Source organism: Thunnus maccoyii, chromosome 9, assembly GCF_910596095.1.
Source record: "Thunnus maccoyii chromosome 9, fThuMac1.1, whole genome shotgun sequence".
In the NCBI taxonomy this organism is placed as follows: domain Eukaryota; kingdom Metazoa; phylum Chordata; class Actinopteri; order Scombriformes; family Scombridae; genus Thunnus; species Thunnus maccoyii.
The window spans coordinates 23,081,589-23,101,528 of record NC_056541.1 but is presented as its reverse complement, the minus strand read 5'-3'; the positions used below and the strand labels follow the sequence as shown (position 1 = coordinate 23,101,528).

The 19,940-nt window shown below is 40.4% G+C and overlaps 1 protein-coding gene across 3 annotated transcripts in view; it reads left to right on the top strand.

Annotated features, from left to right (window-relative positions):
- The first annotated feature begins 1,971 nt into the window (after nucleotides 1-1,971).
- The window catches only part of LOC121903265 (GDNF family receptor alpha-2-like), a 45,651-nt gene continuing 27,682 nt past the window's right edge, over nucleotides 1,972-19,940 (top strand). Inside the window, exons 1-3 of one of the 3 annotated variants that reach the window (XM_042420121.1) lie at nucleotides 1,972-2,044; nucleotides 3,393-3,749; nucleotides 14,144-14,230. In XM_042420121.1, coding sequence (XP_042276055.1) covers nucleotides 1,993-2,044; nucleotides 3,393-3,749; nucleotides 14,144-14,230 — 496 coding nt within the window. In that variant the 5' untranslated portion in view covers nucleotides 1,972-1,992. The other 2 variants (XM_042420123.1, XM_042420122.1) reach the window with 2 other exon arrangements.

Below are 19,940 nucleotides of genomic sequence, written 5' to 3'. Positions count from 1 at the left end.
GCAACTGTAAACTTTATACAGTTTATGCAACCGCTCCTCAGTGAAAAATTACTTGAATAACTAAATGGCTTCTTTGTTATCTGCTAAAATAAAATAAGAAAATTGGTCTGGTTCTGGAAATGGTTGCTTGAAGGCATAGGGTTGGTTTTCTGTGATGGAAAAAGGCATTTCCACTTAAAAACTGTTGAAGGATAGGCTGAATCAGCCTCTACAGTACTGATGCAGGACAGATGCAGGATACAGGCATGGTGGTGGATGATGCTTTACAGTGTCCTCATAATGACAGAGACTACAAACTCTGGGGGGAGATGAGAATAAGCCCGGGCCAATATAGGCAGAATGAGGCTGATTTTGCCATTATAACGGCGAGCTCTTTTCCCTCTTGGATGGAGCCTGGGCTGACAGTCAAACATCATTATGAGCCAGTGGCCTTGCAGTTTGTCACTGTCAGAGCCTCTAAATAGAGACTTTGTTTTCAAGATTTGTAAAGATTTATGACATTCCGGGCACTATTTAAGCGATGATGCACAACAAAGTCATTTTGTTTAATGTGAAGCCACTTTGAGATATGGCAGATTCTGCGGGGTTGTTGGCTTATTTCCTCCGAGCACAAATATAATACGAGGCATTGTGCCATTTTTTAAAATCTTTCTTTCGATCAGAGGAAACACAGATGTCATGTGATCAAGTGTTGGGATATTGCTGAGAAGAATTATGACATTTTCATCATCATTGTTGAGTCCACCTTTGAACCCTGCCCCTAAAAACCTTTTGCGAATTTCTATGAGTTCTGTTGTGGATCCAAAATGGATGTGGCCCTGATGTCAGCCAGACAATGAATGGTTTTTAATGGCTTCACTAAATACTTGAATAAAGGACGTACTATGTACTGGCTGACTAGATATCCTTGCTATGAGTGCAAGCAGCCAACACTCTCATCATTGCTTCCCACGGCTTCCTTGATGGGTTGCAGTTGTGGCCTCATCACTACTACAGTTGTACTTTGAGCCAGTCAGAACAGGCCTGTAAGTACTCCCTTATGAAAGACATAGTAATAGTGTAAGAAGGGTATTATACATGAATCAAAGAAATTGTTTCACAAAATGTATGTTTTCACAGAAAATCCTATAGCAATACCACAGAAGATTAAAGAAATATCACACAGGCCAAATGAGGTCACTATAATCTCACTGCTGAGTACCACAGGTGCATCTTTCCCCAGCTCCCTGCAGGAATATTCAAGCAATACCGTGGCGATTTTTCTATAGGGTAACATTTATTATTGGACCTTGGTGTGACCGAATCCCACGTTTTCCAATGAGGGCACGCGGCGGCAGCGCCCTCTGCTGGCTCACAGAAACTCCTCTTTATAAAGTGCTGCGATGCCTCGACACGCATGCAGTGCAAAAGAAGCGTTCACTCCCTCCAGAGGAGCGCACAGCTTTTGAGGGAGCCAGTTGGGGGGAAAAATCCAGTCAGCGTTTTGTTGCACTTTCAGATGAGTTCTTCTTCCTCGTTAGAGATATTGGCGTAACTGACAGATCATTTCACGCCAGTTTAAGGAATGTTTTAGGGACAAATTGTCTCCAAGGGGCAATATGAGCGGGCAGTCTGAGCCCTTATAATGCGGAGAGATCAAGTCTCAGTAGTTTGTCGGTATGAACGCAGCGCAGACGGACCCTGAGAAACTGCTTTCATGGATTGATTGATTGGTTGATTGGCATTTGATTTTTTTATTTTTTCCAAATCAGAGGATTCTTTTTTTCCTGTGCGGTGGTTAGTAGCCTATATTATATCAAAAACTGTGGAATATTATTGGGAATCGAGGATTTTTGGAGGTGCGTCTTTATTTTGGAGTTGAATGAGGATATTGATTTTTTACAGTTAGCCTACGCCTGGGTCAAGGATCCGGAGAGGGGAATTAACCTTTCACAAGGTGGAAATATTAGTCTAATTGGACTCCAACTCATCTCTCTTGCCGCTGAGTCCAATATGAAGTCTGTCACTGTGTGGGTGTGCGTGTGCAGCTTTCTTCTGCTCCTAGGTGAGAAGTGAAACATGGAGAAAAAAATGTTTAATGAACATTATGTGTAAATACAAGACACAGAGATAAATATTGACATCAATAATTATTGGTAGGGAGAATTTTTACATTTGGTAGGCTATGGTTCCACTTTTCTGAAGCCGGACTTGTTTGAGGGCACAAGGTTATTCCGTTTTTATTAATTATTATTATTATGTGCAGTAAAATGCTGATGGGCGTTCACGTTACAGTCGGATGGTTTGATTAGATTATGTTTAATTATCACCCATAGCTACAGACCGAACTTGGTCGTCGCAAGTGAATCACTTATACTGGATCCATTAAACCATCACAGATTTCCTGCTGTAGAAATAAAAAAGCTCATTGTTGTAACAGCACAATGCAGCGTTTAGTCAGAAGAGAGGAATCTCTGTGGTCTTTTCAGTTACACACTTGTATTTGGTCGAATATGAGAAAATCCATCATCATCATCATCATCATCATCATCAACCTCATCATCACCTTTATCATCATTAACACGATCACCATCATCAGTGTCGTCCTCAGACGCCGGCACATCCTTTAAAATAATTGGACTGCTAAAACAATTTCACAGTTTAACTTCATGTCACTCTTTTTCTCACCCGTTGCTCTCTGATTCTGATGCAGCATCCATCCTCTTCCTCTCCGAGCTCAATGCTCGAGACCACCACAAGGGGTCTCTCTTGTCATTTCACCAGAACGGCCTGTACTTTGGTTTGTGTGAAGGAAGTGTGTTTGAATCTTGACTCCTGTCAGACGGCAACACCTTAGTCTCTGTGGATCAGTTTACTCATTGTAGGCCAAGTTTCTTGTTACTTAGATTTTAATTAAGTGTCGTTCTTGATTGGGCTCTTTTTTATGATATAGTTAGTTATCATTCAATGATCTTGATTTAATAAGACTTAACAGGAGACTGAGAGGTGCAGGCTTGTTTGGTTTGGCGACCTCAGATACACTAAAGTGAGCACAGGTAAAGTGCTGAATACAAAATAAATGATACATCAAAATGAAGAAACTTCAGTTACCACATAGAGATACATTACCGGTAGACTCTGGTGGAAATTTAAGGGTTTAAGTGTCCTGCTAAAGATGCTTTGGCATGCATGGACATGCTGTCATACACCAACAACCTGTTTATTCCTCCCACATCTAACCTGTTGCATCAAAAAACAAACCACCCCCCCCCCCAAAAAAAAACAAGAATGAAAGCAGGTTTATGATATGATGATATTATGTGCTTGAATTTACACACACACACAAAATTCACATCAATTTACAATCTCCTTTTTCTTGACACCCCCACCTCTTTCTCGTCGTCCCCACCTAGATGAGGCAGCGAGTTCCTGGGATGGCTCCTCATCTTTGTCCATGTCCTTGGCCAACAGTGCTCCTGGATCTCCAGGCACTGACTCTGGGCCTGGAGCTCAGACAGAATGGGTGGACTGCATCCAGGCAAGTGACATGTGCAACCAGAACCCTTATTGCAGCTCTCGGTACCGGGTGATGCGCCAGTGCCTTGTGGGCAAGGAGAAGGAAGCCATGCTGGACAACAACAGGGAGTGCCAGGCTGCCTTGGAAGTGCTGCTAGTTAGTCCCCTGTTTGACTGCCGCTGCAAGAGGGGCATGAAGAAGGAGTTGCAGTGTCTGCAGAACTACTGGACCATCCACATGGGACTCACTGAAGGTAGGAGGCAGATGGTTTTACAATTCTCTGTCTCAGAGGTAGCCACATAAAATTCAAACCTGTCGCATACTAACACCTCTTCAGGTCATTCTCTTTGTAAAACTACAAAAGGATTTGTGGAATTTGTGGAATTAGCACTTACTTTTTTCACATTTTACCAGTCTTATTATTGTGAGTGATCAGTCTTCAGTGTCACTTGTTTCCTTTTGTATTCCCTCTGTGGCTGTGAATTCAGTTTACAATGTGCTCAGTGGTGTTATAACTGAACATGTTTTGCACAGCTTTACAAGAGCCTCATATCACATGACAAGTGTACTACAAGATTCATGTGCATTGCAGTAAATAGTCTATCTGTGGATATGCATCATACCTCTATTGATATTAATGTGCATTCTTCAGCATCACAACATCTATTTTAAATGAATCTTCCAATCTCAAGTACCAGTATAGTTTCCGAGCAAAGATGAGAAGGATGCACACCACACCCTTTGTTGATGCCCTATTCCCTGATGCCCTCTTATTGTGATACCCAGAACCCCTAATGAAAAATATATGCTTTCCTACTTTCCTCACCCTTTCTAAGGTAATGGAGCTATAATGGGATTACATTAGGTAGACCTGTTATGGTGGACTTATTGGGTTTCACCTAAAGTGTTCCATATTACCATGTAATAAGGTTACAATTGTATAGCTCAGTGGCCCTTATGTGCCCACTTACGCAATACATAAAATAGCACTCTTGTTGTAACTTCTGGTTTTTACATTGCAATACATTTAGAGGGCATAAAGCAGCCCGCTGGACTGACATCATTCTTTCGTCCATCCTTAAGGGTAAAAAGCACACAGTGTTTCATATTAAGACAAATATGACTGAATCAGAGCTATTGGAGATGCCATGCCCCAGGGATCAGGCCAAAGGGGGACCTTTACCCTAGAGTGGCTGTTCTCCACGCTTGTACGCATGGCCGACTCCACAGTCCGAGTCTCTGATGTCACAGAGATATCACTCACAGAGATGCTGTGTAAACACGGAGGACATAATGTACTCAGCTGTTTTGACACGTGGGGTAATGGTGGAAACGTTGCAAAGACTCTGAGCTTTGAGCATTCTGGGCTTTTGTGTTGTGATCCGTGAAGTGATTCGACAGGCTGACTGCTCATAGTACCAGCTACACTTCATCACACTGATGGCAGCAGAGGGTCCCTGACATGAGTTCAAGGGAAATGTAATGACATGGATGCTCCCCAGGCCTTCTGTCTCTCTTCCTGCCTTTCTCCTCTTTTCTAACTCTTTCTCCTTTGCAATGATCTTTCTCTTCTCTCTCCCTCTTCATATGACTTTTTCTTTCTTACTCCTTTCCTAAGAAATAGTGGCATCAGTCAGAAGTGTTTGTGTTTGAATATATCATGCAAGTTGTCTGGCTGTCAAGGATAGAGACCTCCTGTGCCTGCAGTTTGCCCTTCACAGAGCTTTTTGCTTCTTTATGAAGAATGCTTCTCAGCAGTGTCCCGTTTTGGTCCTGTCGCCCTCAGAGATAAAACCCGCTTTAACAAAAACGAAAAGCTCTTACAGTGCAGCTTTAATCTAATCACGATCCATTGTGCAGTCAAGCAAGCTTTTGTTAACTGGAAACAATCTATGTACAACATCCATCTCTGGAAACAAACACGAAAGGCTGAATCCCAACAGACCCTCTCGAAATGGTGCTAAACCACTTTAGAAATCATTTATTCACAAAACGGGGAGTTTTCGATAGTTGTAGTAGTAGGGTTAGATAACATGTATTGCAGCTTTGAAAGTTGTATTTTACTTCTGTTAATATGGAGAAATGGAGAGAGCAAGAGCATATGAGACAGACAGATAAGAAAAGCTAGGAACTAGGAGGACTGAGATTTTAAAAGGCCTATGTAATTTTTGCTGATGTGATAAGCTCTGTATGAAGAGGAGTGTCTGGTTGATGGCTTTAGGACAAACACTCATCACTTTGCACATATGGCCACTTTCCTGTGACCTGAGGCCGATATAAAGTGTGGAAAGTCATATAGAAATCTCACTCTAGCAAGAACTTGGTGTGTTGCCTATGACCCATGTTGACCAGGGGCAGGAATTTGGCTCCTCGAGCTTGAGGGCTAAACCATTGTATCTGTGAAAAGAAAACCGATGTGGACCAGAGATGGAGTGGGTCTAAAACAATCCGCTGTACTCAGACCAGCCATCCACAAATGGCACACAGATACCCCACTGCCTCAGGCAAGGTTATCTCGCTACCTTAGTGTGTACTCTTGATTTCAAATACAGAAACAAATGAATGTAATAAACAGTTCGATAAGTTTACTGCTGAACATTAATAAATATGTAGCCCTAAATTGGACACAGTCAACAGGAAAGAAAATCTAATGGCTTAAATTTTAATTGCATCAGCATGATAAAGGTGCTTTATGTGCTTTTTTGTCAGAGCACATGAACTTAAGATTTTCAGATCAAATGTTAGCGTTGCAGCCTCATGATTCTGAAATGAATATAAATAAAAACATAAAATGTAGTTTTTTAAAGACCAGATCCTGTTTTAGGTTTCATATTAAAGACTGGTTCTTCTTTAATGTTGACCATTTTGTGGTTTCAGTCTCGAGTAAGAAACACATTTCTTTTGAACAGGGGCATCAGAGAATTGTATGACCATGTCTTTGTAATGTGCTTACAAAATATGCACAGTAGTGAAATATGAATTTAAAAATCCAAGGGCATAGTTTTTGGTTCTTTGATGCTTCTTGATAAAAAAGCCTATAAATGTGATTTCCTGTGTTTATATACATGAACACCTCTTGAACTTAGTTGGAAGACTTGTTCATAACCTGACCACACTTTTTTCACATCTGAATGAAGGAAGGATCGCTTCAAGAACATCAAGCAAAGTACTCACATCAAAGATGATCATATTTCAAATGTGCACGTTACTGCATCCTTCTATCTAGAAGATCTTTATTTCCCAGATGAAAAGGAGTTGTCATCTGAAGGACCCTAACATGTAGAAGTGCCATGTGGATCAGTTCAGGGGCCATCCTTGAAGTGATATGAACACAATTCAGACATTCAAAACAACCTTGGCAAGGTCTGAGTCTTCAAATTCACTACTTTGCTGCTTTGTTTATTTCTTCTTCCACTTCAGAGACAAAACAGTTTTATTAGCGCCGTAACCTAAAACAATGATAAGAACTAAATATTCTAAGAAATGATGATTCCGATTCTCTCAGATTTTTAAAAAATTTAATATGTTTTATTTAATATGTATTTGTGATTTTGAAATAGTGTGTTGAGGTTTTGAATGGATAATATTTATAATACCATTATTATGATTATAATTCATATGGACCTAGATGAGCAGAAATTGATCAAAATCTTACTTTTTATGGGTACTAATTTAAAGCTTGAAATTGATGACTGGCGACCCTTTGAGTCCTTTGTTGAAGTATTTCACAACATGTTTTGTGCAGAGCTGTGATGCATAACTTTAACACCTGCAGTTTGGAGACAGTTATGGTCAAAAGGGTTGTGGTCATTTTTTCAATCATTGTTTGCCAATAAAAAAATTAAAAAGCCCCCCCCCCAAAAAAACCCAAAAAATACTCTTGCCTCTTGTCCTTCTCTCATCTCTGCAGAAGTCAGAGAAAAGAAAAATAAGACTAAAGTAGACGCTATCAACTCAATTTTAAGGTTAGCATCAGAAATTAAATATGTGTCTTATCTGTTCAATTTTCAATTTCAGTTTTTTATCATTCTAGTTTTCATTTTAAATTGAAAATAATTGATAGCCTACTGAAAAATTGTTCTCCAACACTGAGGTAGTTCATGGCAAGGCCTGATTGCCATGGAAGCATGTAAAACAAGAAGGGAATATGTCATGTTACCTTGTATGTGAGGTGTGTGTTGATTATTGCTAAAACAGGACACCAGCAGCCAAACATTAGCATCACTTGTTCCTCAGATAGTGCACACTTAATCAGTAGAGTGTAGTGGATGCTTTCTGCTGCGAATTTCAGAGTGATGAAGTAAATATTGTCCATACCATTGTCTATGTTAACTGAAAATATCATGCTTATTTGAAAACAAGCTGAAGAGTCTATACCCTGAGATGGAAAAGATAATCTTTCAATCTTCAGCCAAGTCAAATCAGACCCACCAAAAAAGGCCCTGGTGGAAAGGCCCTTAAGCTGCAGTGTGTCTTGTGTCCGTGAGCTGCAACTGTAAATTACAGCGGTAATAAATAGCAAACAAAGTCCTTACACTTAAGAGCAGGATGAGTGTCTCCAGGAAGACGACTGAATCTTTTAAAGGTGTTTCATATTTGACAGTTTGTGTGATGAAATTGTGCATTGTTGCTGAGAAAACACTTAATACAGTACAGAGTGCCTCAGAGTGACAACGTGACTCAGTGCCGTCATCAAGTGTTGCTTGATGTGTCTTCTTGAAATACCACCAGAAAGCATTTTGACACATTTCAGCAGGTGGTGGCAGCTACATTTCTACAGCATTTTAAATTTTAAACACATTCCTCACCAGTGTGAATCTGTTTGAATAACAAGACCCCGTAGCTATGATGTGGGGTCAGATTTCCTTCTTGATCGGTATATTGTTGCCTGCCTTTAGGCTACTGTACTGCACTGTTTGGATTAAAAACCCTCTGCTAAAGGGTGTTATAATGCCATTCTTTGAGCGATCAGCAATGGTGCTAATGGTGACCTGTTAATTGGGTTTTCTAACAGAAAAGAGCAGCTGAATTCAATGCGTCAATGCAGCCGTCTTTGATGGATAATCGGTGGTTTCTGCTCTGAATGAGCCCATGTCAGTGTGAGGCAATGAGGTCTAGCAGTTTGAATCTATAAAAGAAGTAATTACTAAACAAGATACATTGGCTGCTACAGACAGGGATATTGTATAGGCAGCTGCGGTTCTCTTTCAATTGTGCCCTGGGCCTCGTGGATATAGCCTAGAAGGTTTGCAGTGGAATTGGTAATTTAAATGATAAGTTCCACACCTCCAACATATATTATTTCATAGCCTTAGCTATGAAACCACAGCCTGCCTCTAAAAGTAGGAATCGAAGATCTTTTGTGAGGACCTTTCAGAGCAGTTTAATTAGCTGAGCCAACTTTCACTGCAGAGAGAAAAAGGAGAGCTCCACCAGTGCTCCACACTAGTCTTTCCCAGCTTATTGTTAGAGGAGACTGTATCTTTACATGAAATCACCAGAATACTAGACAGTTTTGTAGAATGATTTATTTTCTCCATTTTCATGGATGTCAGCATTGCAAAGGTCAGCCTCTGAATATGTCACTATATCATGCTAATATCACAAGTTGGCCCCTAATGCTATGGGACGTCTCATGAAACGGACAGTGAGAATGCTGTGAACTCTATGATAGACTTACGCAAGGAAGAAGAGAGATGGAGAGAGCGAGAGAGAAGACAGGAGGTGAGGAAAGGGTGGTGGATAAATAATGAGGGGGGGGAGAAAATTTAAGAGAGAGATGGAGAAACCTGAGGAAGGAAAAAGCAAGAGGGAGAAAGAGAGAGTCACAGGGGGGTAGGGGGGGGGGGGGACTACAGAGGAGGGTAGGTTACAAAGGTACACAGTATTCCTGGGTGAAACCATCATTACTATGAGCAATGGTAGCAGTCACCGGCCATTACCTTAGCCATCCACTGTCATAAGCAGAACATTTTTCCAGCCTGCCCCGCATGTCAGGGGATAGGGGAAGCAGGCTCCTGCATGCTGAATATGTCCTCTTTGCTTTTTCCCTCCCTGCGCTGGAGACCCAGCCGACATTCGCTAGGTGGCTACTCCATCATCAGAGGAAGGGACCTGTCGATAGCCTCTGCATGTGATCAATAAGGTCTTTCACAGCTTTCCCATCCTCGTCCTTTTCATCCCTTCTTCTCCCCTTTCATCCCTTGTCCCAAAACGCAAAAAGGATCAGTGAAATATGATGACAAAACAGGCACTGTTTGTCCTCGTAAATCTGTCTAATGATTTTCTATACTGTAAGGTGAACGGCCCGAGATGACTCCCATTCACGAGGAGGCTGGTATAGAGTGTGACAGCATGGCTGAAATGAGGGCCAGGTAGCAGGGTTTAGATTAGCCTTTTATAGCAGAGTGAGTTCTCAGCGTCTCTCCATCAGAGGGGAGGGTGAGTGACGGGCCATTCTGCTCAGTGAATACTGTCATGATGTGGGCATTACGACTCACTCCTGGCAGAAAGATTCACAGCGGTGCTGAATGAATGTGCATCGCAGAAGTCAACTACCAGGCCCGGAGGCTGTCATCACAGCATGGCTACCGCTCTTTCTCTCTCTCTCTCTCTCTCTCTCTCTGTCTGTTACTCTCTTTCTCTCTCTGCATCATTAATAGAAATGGCTGAAAGAAGTCGAGTGAAATTATTGTTTAACACATTTTCTGCAGTCAGATTCAGTATTTGGGTTGTTATCTCTCAGTCACAATGGGAGCCATAGAGCAGAAATAATCATGTTTACATTAAATATTTAAGTTGTTTAATATCAACCAGCTGTTGTAAGTTTGTAAAATCCAAAATGATGAGGTTTTCTATTCACTAATTTCGATATAAAATGTAAAACGGGGAGGAGAGGAAAGGCTGATATATTGAGCTGCACTGCTTGTAATGTTATGTTGCTATGCCATAAAGATGATAGTCGTTTTTACTGAAAGTTTTGCAGGATTTACACCATATTCAACATTTAGTACCTGACACCAGGTATTAAAATGCTGATTTAGGTAAGCGAGTGTGTAACTATTCATATTAACTTTACATTTGCATAGCCAAAGGGAAAGCTTGAAAATTTCAGCACTCATTTTCTCAGCTGTGTTTGCCCACCATGCCACGCTGGATTGGAATTGTGACTTGAAATATTATTGTGAGCTAATCCAATATGCTATTTGTATGGTTTGAAATTGAGTTTAAAATGTCAATATCACTTCAAAAACTGAGGCGTTAACTGAATTTATGCTTCAACTCTTGTTCTGTGCAGCACAATTCCAAAAAAAAAAGATGCATTTATGCTATCACTAAACTTGATCGTCTCTTTGTTAAAATGAACAAATTATGGAAGTTGAAAGGAAAGATGAATGCACTTTATATAAATATAGTAAATTATCATATGCCAGTGTTTCCTCTGACACATTTCTATAAAATTCTGCTAGAAGTGTGTTTTGAGAAGCAATTTAAAGAGGAAACTGCTCTGGCTGACCAGATCTCTGACAGCTCATCTGCAAACTTTGGGAGCTCTGACAGCAAATGCTCAGTCACCTTTTGTTACCATTCAAGTCCATGCAACAACACGCAGGGCTTGGCAGAGGACCTCCGGCTGTGCTGCAGGCTGCTCAGGCTATGTTAAGCTTTCTTTGTGTGCAATTAATATAAAACAGAGGTAGTATTGTAATGTGTTGTTAATATTCAAAATTAAAGTAATATGTAATATGTAACAGGAGTGTTTGGACTTTTTTACAACATTGCCTGTAGCTAAAAGAGGACAATATAAAATCAATATTAAACAGGAACACAATCAGCACAGGGTACCTTTAAAAAAAACAAAACAAGGTGAATGACAGTTATTAAAATTGACTTTGCTTCCAGCCGTAAAGGGGTTGCCAAGAATGTCACTAAAAAAATCCATAGGACAGTTTCCATCACCTCAGGAGTTTAGCTTCATTGATAATGCATGTGAAAAGGTTGAGTGATGGTGCCTAACAGCTTCATAAAACCCCTTATGGCAAAGGAAAGGACTGTGAATCCACTTAAAAGCAGTATTACTCTCATGCTGTAACTAGGGGAAGGCCTGATTGTCTGTCTGAGCCGTGCCGGTCATTCTCCATACTGTCAGAGCAAATGGAGTCAAACGGAGGCTTAATTACAGCGATAAGTTGTTGCCCTGCAGCTAAAAACATCTTATCACTAAATAGCTGGGAAGAATTTTCTATTACTTGATGAATGCATAATTGGGTCCAGGGTGACTGTCAAAGAGCATTTTTTTTAAGTACAACAAGGCCTCCTGCTGTAGGTTTTTTTTCTTACATCCTAAGGGCTCGAGTGATTATAGTGTGTTTCGCAATATTGTAATTCAACACGGCTTGTAACATCCATGTAAATAAGCTTTTAAAATTCCTTCACTACAGCAACTGTTGTGTTTTATAGGATCACCACAGTACATTCTACACAGCTTACTTATGAAATTCAATGTGGCTTAACGCTGTTTGATTCCTGGCTGATAGTGCAGTAAGGCTTCCCCACATTGCAAGATGCTGCCTGAACAAAATGGTAAGCAACCACATAACACGATGTTTTGCTTTTGGCAAAAGATAGGGACTGTATTCCACGTTGTTCTGTTCAGTCCTCTTGGTGTACTGGACGAGGCATTACACTTTTCCATGGAATATTTGCCTCTTTCTGAAATACACAATAGCCATGTCTCCTGCTGAAAAAAAGACATGAAAGTAGGGTTAAGGTGGTTGTTTGCTGAGCAAGTGGTAGTCTTGAACTCTTGAAAGGCTTCTAAAGCACTATAGCTTCAGAAGGTAATTGTTGTAATTAGACATACTGAGAGATCTCAAGTCCGGCAGTCTCTCAAGTCTCTCTCTCTTGACAGAAATGTAAAAGACTAACATGAACGGAGATGTGGGTGATGCAAATCATGGTGAACAGGCAGAACTCCAGTTTCAAATAACTGCATTTTTATGCACATCTTTCGATAACCAAACAAAAAAGACAAACTTCGAGGATTTAGATAATTTTCTCTAACGCTCTCTATCGCCCTCTTTGTATTTCTTCTTTTTCTCTTCTCCGATTTTCTCTCTCTTTTCTTTTCTCTCTTTTGTGTCTCTGGTCTGACTCTCCTCCTTTTTTTCTTCTTCTCAAACACATATACAATCCTCAACTGTGCCAGATGTCAATAGCTATATGTGCTCAGAGAATGGCCAGCTGAGCTGCTCCATCTTGTTATGATTGTCAATATTGATGTAGAGGGGAGATGTAGACCTACACATAAAGCAATGACTGCATGAATGCAGATGAACCCACGTCTGAGGTTTGTTTTCTTTGCCCTCTGGACAAATGATAGAATATTCCCTTTAGTAATTCACTTTTCCCCTTGATTACCTAAGTGTAATCATTCCCTTTTACTGTGTGCCAGTGTACATGTCGTGTTTTCTTTTGCTTTTGATCAGTTTTAATGGACAAATTCAACTTGTACAACTTGCATTCCACTTACAGTAAAGTATTATTGCATAGCTGATGTTATCATGGGTTTCATTTTAGATCTCTGACTCTTATTTCATGATTAAATATGTTCACAGGAGACATAAAAAAACACTGTACTGTATGTACTGGTAAACATGGGTACACACACACACATAAATACACCTTCCACATGAGCCTTGCCTATTATCAGAGCAGTTACTAGACACCATTTTATTAGCTTGCCTCATCTGTTTCAAAAGCATCCAGAGAGCACATTGATAAACAAAATGTACTGTATCTATTGATTGGATCTACTGATTGGTTGTCCAGGCAGCGCAGTCTGGTACCAACAGGTTTCAGATTTTCTCATTTGTAGCAGCGGGCCTCCAAGCCTTCCTCACAACACCCTCACTGTGTTTCTGTTGGGATCCGAATGCAAAGCTATTACACACTGGAGGGTTTGTCTCAATCACACCGAATGGCTATGAATTTTAAATGCGGGATTAGGGCCTACAGAGAAGCAGGCACATGGGAGAGACTCAGTCAGTTGAGTGCTAATTTGATTTTTTTTTAATTCTTTTTTTCTTTTTTACAAACAGCTCTGGCAACACGTTGTTAGCAGGGAAGATACATTGCTTGTGCTTTAGTCCTTTAATTATATCCCTGAATCAAACCACATCTGCAACAAATACTCTCTCAAAAACGAAATGATTTGGCCATGGTGAACATCCTGATTTCTGTATGAAACATTTACTAATCGCTCACAATGAGTCACTTGTTGGTCAGCCTTTCGATTACAGGGAAATGACATCATCATCATTACAGTTAAACATTACCTGTCTTGAAATCTAAAACCTGCATCCAGTTGACCCATCAAATGAAAGATCAAAAAATACTTATTACAAAGTGTTTCTGTTATTCAGGGCCAAAAAAGAAATCATGAACAGAATGTACTTTCTGTTCTTGTGTGTTTTCCAGATTATTGGAGCTAAAATACATGTTTTCTAATGATTATTTCTAATGATTGTGCCCGCTTCTGTTTTGTTCTCTCAGAAACACTCAAATGCTCTGCTCTGCAGGGAAGGTAAAGTGCAGGTCATCCATTACAGTGACACTGAAAGTTTGTCATTCTTACTCTTGTTTCAGGTGGAGACATCGATGACTCATCTCCGTATGAACCTGTGGCACCCAACCGACACCCTGACGCATTCCGCTTGGCCTCCATCTCCTCAGGTATGACAGATTTGATCTTAACAGAAGCCTTAGTAGTTGATGAAATGAAAGAAAATACGATGTAAATATTTGCATGAGATGGTGCAATAGTCGTTCCTTTGGGATAAAAACAGCGTGGTGGTCCAAAGAGCCTTTGTGGTCAACTGATCTTCTTTTAATGGCATTTCACCACTTAACTGCTTTTGAATGAATTGGGTGCTTGCCGTTTGATCTGTCTTGTGACATATGAGGGTTGTTGTGGGATTGTGAGGTAAACCATTTACCCTCAGAAAACAACCCTACATTTTTTCCCAGCTATTGATTTTGCTCTCAGTTTGATTTCCTCTTTGGTTTACTAATTAAACAGCCTAGCAATCAGCAGGGGAGCTATAGCTTGCTATTTAATTTAGTGGTTATTACCATCATGGTATCACTAATCAATGCAGATCTTATTATAAAACACAGCTACATTGGTTAATGATGTGCAGAGAAGCAAGTTGTATCATAGGTGTGATTGGACACAGGGACAACGCCTGTCCATTGTCAGAGCTACAGACTACAGTCACTTGAAAATTCATTTTCTTTCATCCAGTTCTGACAGAAATTTCCGGAGGATGTTCTCTCCAATTTTTTTCCTTTTTTGCCAAAAGCAATCTACAAACACTGAAGACAGCACATTTCCCTTTTCTCTTGGCTGATGTATCTTGCTTTGTTTTATAACTGGGAGGTACAAGAAAGACACGCTTTTTGCATAATCCCCTTAGCTTGAAATCAGCAGTGTATCACTTGTTTTTGAAATTATGCTTGTTTGATATTTTGAAAGAAGGAGAGATTACCAATATAAATATGAAAAAGTGCAGGCTTTGATTATGGCAGAGTTTTGGGAAATGATGGCAAACTGTCTTCCTAGATTTAAGTGCATATTAATCTAGAAAGCATTTAGAAAGCACGAGGTTGCACAATCCTCAAAATTTGTTCTTTTAATGATACAAAAGTTTCATCTTTATTTGAGGTCTGCATCAAAAATGTTAATAGTAAATAGATGTATGATTTGTTTTATTAGGACTTTGTGAAAGGATAAACAAGCGAGTTATGGCTGTTTCAGTTTATCATGTTGCTGTAACGCCATCTAAAGGGTAAATGCCATCAAGAATTGATAGGTACACATGTCTAAATATGGCTGCAATAGTGCAGTGTGCACAAGAATTATGGCTATGTATGTCAATTAGAATTAGGAAAACAGTTATAAGAAAAAAGAATGCAATAAAAAAAAAAACGAGAAATGATATGAACTAAATTTGGTGAAGGCTGGATGACATTTGTAGAGGGAGTGCTCATTGAAGGAGTAGTTTTGAGATGCCCTGCTAACTAACAGTCAAACTAAATAATAGTCAGAGTTCAGCCGTTTCTTAACCTACCAATGTAAGAGTTCAATTGCTCTGGTAAAACAAGGAGTGCTGTACAGTGCACCTAGACATATTAAGACACAACAAGGGACTCATTACTGTATCCATTTTTCTTCAGCTGTTTCCTCAATTCTCTCCAAGGTGAAATATTGGATTTGCTCTCTGAAATCTGTTTTGCCGCAAGCTTTCCTCATTATTTATCATTTCTGAGGACAGAGTAATTGATTGTGGCACTGAGAGAAAACCACAGGCAAACAGATAAGTAATTACACACTTGTTTTATGGAAATACTTCTCACTTCGATTACTGAACTGCACAAAAATGTTCATAATCACGTCTATAAATGTTAAACTGTAAGGAGACCCAGGGAATATCTGATATCTGGTTGGTTGATGAGGACAGGGGAATGTATACTCTCCAAGAGGAAAGGTAGGAAATTGAAAAATAATCTCTGCTATTTTATAAGTTTTTTTCTGGGAGAGAGATAAGGGACACAATCACACTCACACTCTGAAGTTAAAATGAAACAGAACATATGGAGACTCTGTTTCTGCATCGCCCCAAGAGATACCTACAAAACTATTTCACACAGGCCTCTTCCTCTAATGGGACTGTGTAGTCTTAGCCACTAATTTTTGCATATCTTCAAACTGAAAATTTGCATGCGCTGTACACACTCAGACAATCAGACAGTGAGTCAATTCTACCCTGTGGGGTCTGTCCCTTAAATATAGGCGGTGGCTACCCTCATTGATTTTTCTTTAGCAGCAGCATAACCATGGACAGCTTCGTCACGAAACACTGTGCCAATTTCTGCTCATTCTACTCACTACTACTCACGCAAAGTTCCATCTAGGGCTGACCAGAGGGTCTTTGTCGACAGCAGTGGGCCTTTTGCTGGAAATCTCTTTGCTGTGATGTGAGTGTGATGGCATTCCCTGGAGCCCTGATCCACATGGACTATGCCTCTCCCTGCTAAAGGATGAGGGTGATGGTAGATTAGTTTTTTTATGACAAGTTGGACTGCCTTCAGTGTCACAAAACAACACTACACTACAAACACTGACAATTGGCTAACATTGAGAAGCTTTAGAAACTGGACCTTCCCATATTGCTGCTTTAAATGGACAACCTGTCCAATTGACATAGTAGCCTAACAGACACCTGACACAGTTACTGTAGGCCCATTACATGCTTCCCGTTGCTAGACTCTGCAGACAGGTATGCATGTCAGAATACCTCAGCAATTACATAATTGCGACCTGGCAAATGCCTTATGCAATTTGAAACATCATGGTCTGCGGCCACACCATGGCTGTATAATAAGAACTGGATACAGCATTGGAAGCAGGGCCATGTTCATTTCTATGAAAGTTGCTCAGTTGCTCATGAAGCAAAAAAAGCCACTTCCTGCTGTAAAGAAATTACTCGGATGAATGCATACTGTGCATGCGCACCAGAGACTTCAGGCAGCCGGGCCAGCTAACTTCCACTTTAGCCCTCTGGCTAACTTGAACAGGGATAAAACAATTCAAGTGTGCGGCTCTTCTAGACTTTCCAAATGTTACCAGACCGAATGGATCAAATTCTGATAGTGAAATGAGTCATTTTGCGGGGGTTGTATCCACCGTTGTACAGCCGCTCCTTTTTCCATGATTGTGTGTGGAAAAAATGCTTTTTGGGCCCCTGTGGGGCTCCTTGTTGATGATTGGCTCATTCACTTCCGCTTCCGCCTCTTTCCAAAATGTTTATAAAGATGAGAGGAACAAAAAAGCAAGTGGAAAACAAAACACACCTGCTGTACAGTGGCAACATACACCCACTAGAACCATTTTAACTAAAAAACGTTACATTCGGCTTCTCCTGCTTTCTTTTTCTACAGCAGCCTTCTCATGTGCTTGCTGTAGATTACAGTAGTCCACAGCACACGGAGAGCAATGACAACTCCCAGATTGCACACAGGTCGTGGCACGGACCATGCTAAGAGCTTTAGGCTCTGCTATCAGCTGGAACAAACATGTTCCACGTTCTATCCATCCAAGTGCTGCTTCAGGGGCTGCAGACAGATTCTGCCACACTTTGACCCAAAGGCTGGATCTGCCCAGTCTGCCACAATCTCGTTTCTGTCATGAAGTGTGATGCAGCCCACCTGCCCATCTTTCTGATGCAGTCAGGTTATTGCTGAGTGTCAGGTTACAGGGTGCGATTATAAGGCGTCTGGTAAGGAGTCCCAAGACTCTGTAGGCACTCTGTAGAGACTGGAGAGGTTATATAGCAAATAGAGCCACACCAATAAATCTGCCTGGCTGATATATTGTCATCATTTTTTTTTAAAGTCCTAATGATCAATATTAGTGTCGGCCTCAAAAATACAGGAGTGGGTGAGTTATAGAAGTAAAAACATGAATAAGTACTGACAGCTGACTGGAATCGAAAGCGATTGCTGGTTACCAGCCAGTGGAAATGCTGTGAGAAACACAGTTCTTCTCCTTCAGGAGCGACAGCTGTTCTGGTGTGCACAGTCTAGTCAGCCCTCAGCACTAGTGACAGTAAGCCTGTATCTGAAATATGATGATGGTTATGCAGTGTAACCCTAGTTCTCAGGTAGGGCCTTGTAACAAGTCACCCTTATGAAAAGATTTATTGTGACTATGAACATACCTGCTACATACATCAGACAGAGTCAGATAGAGAGAAAAACAGAGAAAGAGAATGACTTGTTGCACTGGCTATGAAAACAACCAAAAAGTCTTGTCTCTGCCCCACAAAGACACTGACAGCTCCACATGGAAGAGGTTCACTAATAGCACAATGTGTTGCCATTCAGCCACCATAGAGACCAAGTAAGACTGAGTAAGAGAGAAAGAGACAACTTCAGCCCTTATAATCAGCATCTCAGCTGCAGTACTACTATCAAAATGAACACTACTCCAATGACAGAGGCAAAGGATACTGCAGCAAATTAAAGGATGTATGAAAGTGCACTTCACAGGAGCTCTCTGTTCAGCAACATGAAACTACAGCTCAAACCAAAGACACACAATGTGCAATAACAGAATTATTTTCTTCTAACCTTACTACTGTCCCCGCCTTGTCTGCCACCAGTATTTCATAAGCATATTTAGTTATTATTTTACCATGGAATTTAGGCTTGCAGCAAGTCCAGTTCAGTGCCCCATGATTGGATCAGCCAATCATATATTACATTTTTTTTCATCTCCAGCAGTATTGTGTCAAAGGAGTGACGCAAAAATGTCCCTCATGTTTATAAAAACACCAAAATATTATCAAATAAAGAACTTCCTTAAGTTAGCTTTCAAGCCCAAACCAAAGCCTCTTGCACTACTACTACCTCTTCACTTGTCATTGTGGTCTTTGGGAAAGCTAAGAAACAAGAGGTACATTTAGTCTTGCAAATAAAAGAGACTGTTTCCTAAAGAAAGGCATTTGCATGTAACTTTTTGCACTCAAAAAAAAAGTTCATCATTGAAATGATAGAGCACGCTGAGTGGGTCTTTCCCAGAGGAAATTTGTTGATAATCAGTTCTTTAGCCAAAACCCCTTCACTCAGTGTATGCATCTTGCGCAATGAATAATATTAATGCATATTTTCCCTGTTATAATCAAATTGGACTACACACCAGTGGGAATCTAACAAAATCAAGCAAAAAGATGAAGCATGGGGATGGTACAGGAAGGCACATTTGTCTTGTTTACAGTCCCACAACTGCCAATGACAGACAGCTTCTCGCCCCACCGACTTTAGTTACTTCAGAAAATGAATCACTTTTGGTGCCTGTCGTGATTCTGCTAGTTTGCCTGATGCATGCAGAACCTTTTGTTGATGAGGAGTAAGGCAACTAAAGATTATTTTCATTATTGATCAATCTGCAGATTACATTTTTGATAAATGGTTAATCATTTGGTCAATAAGATATCGAAAAACTGGGAAATAGCTGTCACAGTTTCCCAGTGTAAATTGACATCTTCAAATTGTTTGCTTTATCTGAGAAACACTCAAAAATGTTCAGAAAACAATATCAAACAATATCATAGAAAACAAATAGAGCAGCATATCTTAACATTTGAGAAGCTGGAACCGGGGAATGTTTGGCATTTTTGTTTGTCTGACAATGTTGATGGAGCCAGAGATACAACTTGTAACCATTGTTTTCTTGGTTTAAAAGCAGAGTTGCTGTACCAGTCAGTATGCCACAACCTGGGTACCTGGTTATGTTTGGACTTGGGACTTGGAGAGATACATAATTGGTGGGGCTGTCTGGGGGTCTTTCCCACAGAAAAAAAAGAAATTAAAACAAATTTCC